We start from the raw sequence: 3,775 nt of genomic DNA on the forward strand, positions 1-3,775 counted from the left end.
TTTTTGTTGACCTTTGTCCATGGAAGGTCCCTGCAAAATTTCATTGAAATTGGTTCAGGGGTTTTGGAGAAGAAGTCGAAAATGTAAATTGTTTACGGACGCACGACGGACGACGGACGACGACGGACAAAAGGCGATCGCAATAGGTCACATGAGACTTTGTCTCAGGTGACCTAAAAATCAAGAGCATAGTGAAGTATTATATGCCTGGGAAATACAAGTCACCAGCACTTAGACGATTCTGTGCTAATTGGATTATGATATTCAAATTGTTAGGTTATAGCTTTTATAGCACTTCCAAATGGAATTAATACTGCAGGGTTTTTTCTTCTAAAATCAAGTTCCTAGTACTCGGAATAGATCTCAATCTTTCTGGTAACAGAAAGTATCAAAATATTGAAATGTTCCAAAAAAGAAAAGAAAAACTGTAGTAAGAAAATTGGAACTATATCTTGAAGGTGTTGAAATGGGAAAACATCTTTTACTTCAATTTGTCACTTTTATATGGATTATCTAGCTTTTGTCGTGTCAGAGTTTAAAGTGCACTGGAGGAACAAAAAAAAAGACTGTAACTATGGTAAAATGAAACACAGGGTTCACATTTTACAAAGGCAAATCTTCATACTATTGTTATGGTACAAACAACCAGCAGAACTGCTGGACCAGTTCCAAACATAGTAAGATGTTTACAGACTGACAGACCGATGGAACTCTTGTCAGGCGTATAAAGATGTAAATACAAAGTAACTTACTTTATGTCGTTCACTGGCAAATAAAATGGATGCTCTGTGGAATTTACATAGTGGGTTACTAGGGTCTGTCTCTATGGCTTTGTTCAGAGTGGTGAGGGCGCTCTCAGACTTCTGTTGGGAATGCTGTACCTGCAAATGTGGAAACACCAGTCAATCTCAGGTGTAAATACACAATCTAAAATAAAGACAAATTTGAATCTCTTGAATGACAAAAAAACCCTCAATAATAATCAAAGGAAGAAAACTCTTAACAAACACAAACTAGAACTGTCATCCGGAGGATAACTGATACCTCCCACTCCCCAAAGCAGATGCTGCTGGTATTTTATACATCATTTAGTGAACTTGACTTTGGGGTTTCCAGAAAGTTGTTTGGCATAAATGACTGTAAGTCCCGTAAAAAGTGCTGAAATCTGGAATTAAAATGCTAGTGCACAACTAAATAATATACTGATCGGTCAAGTGAAGATTCATTAAAAACTGCCATTAACATTGCCTTGTGACCGACTACTCACCACCCCTATATGTGCCATTAACACTGCCTTGTGACCGACTACTCACCACCCCTATATGACAGAGAAGTGCTGGACTTTGCGGGTTGATCAGGAGAGCTTTCCGGTAGTGAACTTCAGCCAGCGTAAACTTCTCCTGCTTAAAATAGATCATTCCAACACCGTACCTGCAAGAAAAATGTCATGAATAGCTATAAATAGATCCTGCCGTCCTTCCTCAATGTGAAGTTTACCGGTCATAATCTATTTAATCTCAAATAGTATACAGATTTTAAATCATTCCTATTTGATCCTTTAAAACATAAGTCAATATCTCTCAAAATACAACTCAAACCTACACCAATCATTTTGCCTTTAACATTCTCCAACATTTACTACTGGTGCTTTAAAAATGTTGTTAAAAAATACACCCACCATGCATTGTAGTGACGAGGGTTAACTCGGATTGCGTTTCTGAAACACGACATTGCCTTGTCAAGTTCCTCAGTGAATACGTACTCATGGCCGAGTAACGTGTAGGCGTAGGCAAAGCTCGGGTCAACCTGGTGGTAAAGTAGACACACTGTTATCGCAGGAGTCAAGTCAACAAATTGTATTTTAGTTAAAGTCAAGTCTGGTTCAAAATCTCGGGAAAAAGCAAAGTAACAAAAGAAGAGTCAATACTGAAGTAAATGAGCGAAACCAAACTTACTGAACGTGTATTCCTCGAATAATTTGCTTTGTCCCGACTGTGTTCTTATGTATTCTTTGTAACTTAACCTCAGATTACTCAACTGACATTGCTCCAATACCCCATATTCCTCGAAATCTGATATCACAGACCTCTCAAAACCTTAGTGTTAACCTCTCCATTCGTCGAACAGGTGGACACAGATTGCAGTCCACGCTCATTGTGATTATACAGGTGTCGTCAGGACGTCAGATAATTAAAGGATTAACGGCAGTTCAGTACCTCTACTGTTACCTTATCGTAACTGTATAAACATTTTGTGTACATATTTATTACTTCTAGACAATGTTTTGACATGGATGGTTTGGCGGTAATGATGTTTCACTTGGAGTGTGAAACCATATTTTGGCATGGCAATATTAACTCTTTCCGTACCGCAACTCCAGTCCGGATTCGGTACCGGATGTACTTTTTAGACTCGCCCCCGCGCATATAACAAAATGGCGGATTATTAATGTTCTTTTTAGACTAGGTGTAACTGCCACAAAAATTAAACAGGTAACCGTGAACAAATATTGTTATTGTTTCATGTTCTGGTTTACACAAACACTTCTTCATTTTCGCAGCATAATGACCAACTGGCAGCTGATTATGACTGAGAAATCAACATTTTTCTGGCAATAAATGATACGATTCCTTGTATTTAACACAGCGTTGTAGTGCAGGTTTGAAATGGGGATGAATTATGGTTACGAATATGGAGTCGTTGAATTTTTTTCTAAATACAAGTAGATTTCATCAAGACTTATATTAGAATATTCAAATTTACTTCCATAAGTCTCAACAAATATCTGATGATGAATTTACGAGTGTTCGTTACGAATTAAGTTGCCGCCATCTTGTTTACATTTGAGGCACCAAACGCAAACATCTTGCGGCAACTGCGAAAACTTTAAGTCACAAAATAAAAAAGGGTACTATGCACAAATAAAAGTATTTCTTCCAATCTGATGGGTTCTGCTTTAATCGACAATTAATTGTTTTTTCGCGACAGTCTCGTGCGATAACCAACTAAACATCAGGCAGGTTACATCAAAGTCTCTTGTCGTGTGTACACAACAACGGGGATGAGACGGCCCTTTATTTTGTCGTCTATACACGACAACGGGGACCAGGATGACATATTGTTGTCGCGTGTACACGACAACGGTACGGAAAGAGTTAAGCGGAAATCACATAGCAGATTCCCGACCATCTTAAAAAGATATTTAAACTTGAAAATGTCGTGATTGTTTATTACATTGTCAATCCACATTATGGTAACAGGGTTTCAAGATGTTTCTTCATTTTATAATAATCGCAATCGAATGAAGTATGGCAGACTATGTCAAAATGACAAGTACATTACACATACAGCTTTTTAAAATTCTATTTCCTTTCTTAATACAGATGGCTACAATCCTGTTTTCGTTGTTCAGCTATTTTACATCTTATTAGATGTTGTCCTCCTTATCAAACTTCTTTTATTACGTCTATCCACTACTATCCGCGATATCTGCAGTGATTGTAACGTCTGTCATTTAATCTGTTAATAAAATATGATGCCAGACTAACCTCGTATTCATCGAGATACAACACATTACTTACAGCTGAATTACAAAATCCTGACCTTGACCAAAATCCTGTAACAGACTAGGGTATGCAGGGCACATTCAGTATCTAATGTATGGATCAAAATGAAGTAGCTGTAGCTGAGACCCAAATTTCAGTTTTGCAGAAACAGCTCGAAACAACAGAAGAACCTCCAATCACTCAACGAGGAGTTATCTCTTCCCCCCCCC

The 3,775-nt window shown here is 37.9% G+C and overlaps 1 protein-coding gene across 1 annotated transcript in view; it reads right to left on the reverse strand.

Moving 5' to 3' along the window:
* The window catches only part of LOC110458634 (cell division cycle protein 27 homolog), a 40,794-nt gene that overhangs the window by 8,038 nt on the left and 28,981 nt on the right, over positions 1-3,775 (reverse strand). Inside the window, exons 15-17 of the mRNA XM_021510421.1 lie at positions 1,679-1,806; positions 1,314-1,431; positions 753-881 (exon numbers count right to left, since the gene is read on the reverse strand). Of these exons, the coding sequence (XP_021366096.1) occupies positions 753-881; positions 1,314-1,431; positions 1,679-1,806 (375 nt within the window). The remainder of the gene's footprint in view (positions 1-752; positions 882-1,313; positions 1,432-1,678; positions 1,807-3,775) is intronic.

The sequence above is a fragment of the Mizuhopecten yessoensis genome, unplaced genomic scaffold, assembly GCF_002113885.1.
Source record: "Mizuhopecten yessoensis strain PY_sf001 unplaced genomic scaffold, ASM211388v2 scaffold9683, whole genome shotgun sequence".
Taxonomy (NCBI): Eukaryota; Metazoa; Mollusca; class Bivalvia; order Pectinida; family Pectinidae; genus Mizuhopecten; species Mizuhopecten yessoensis.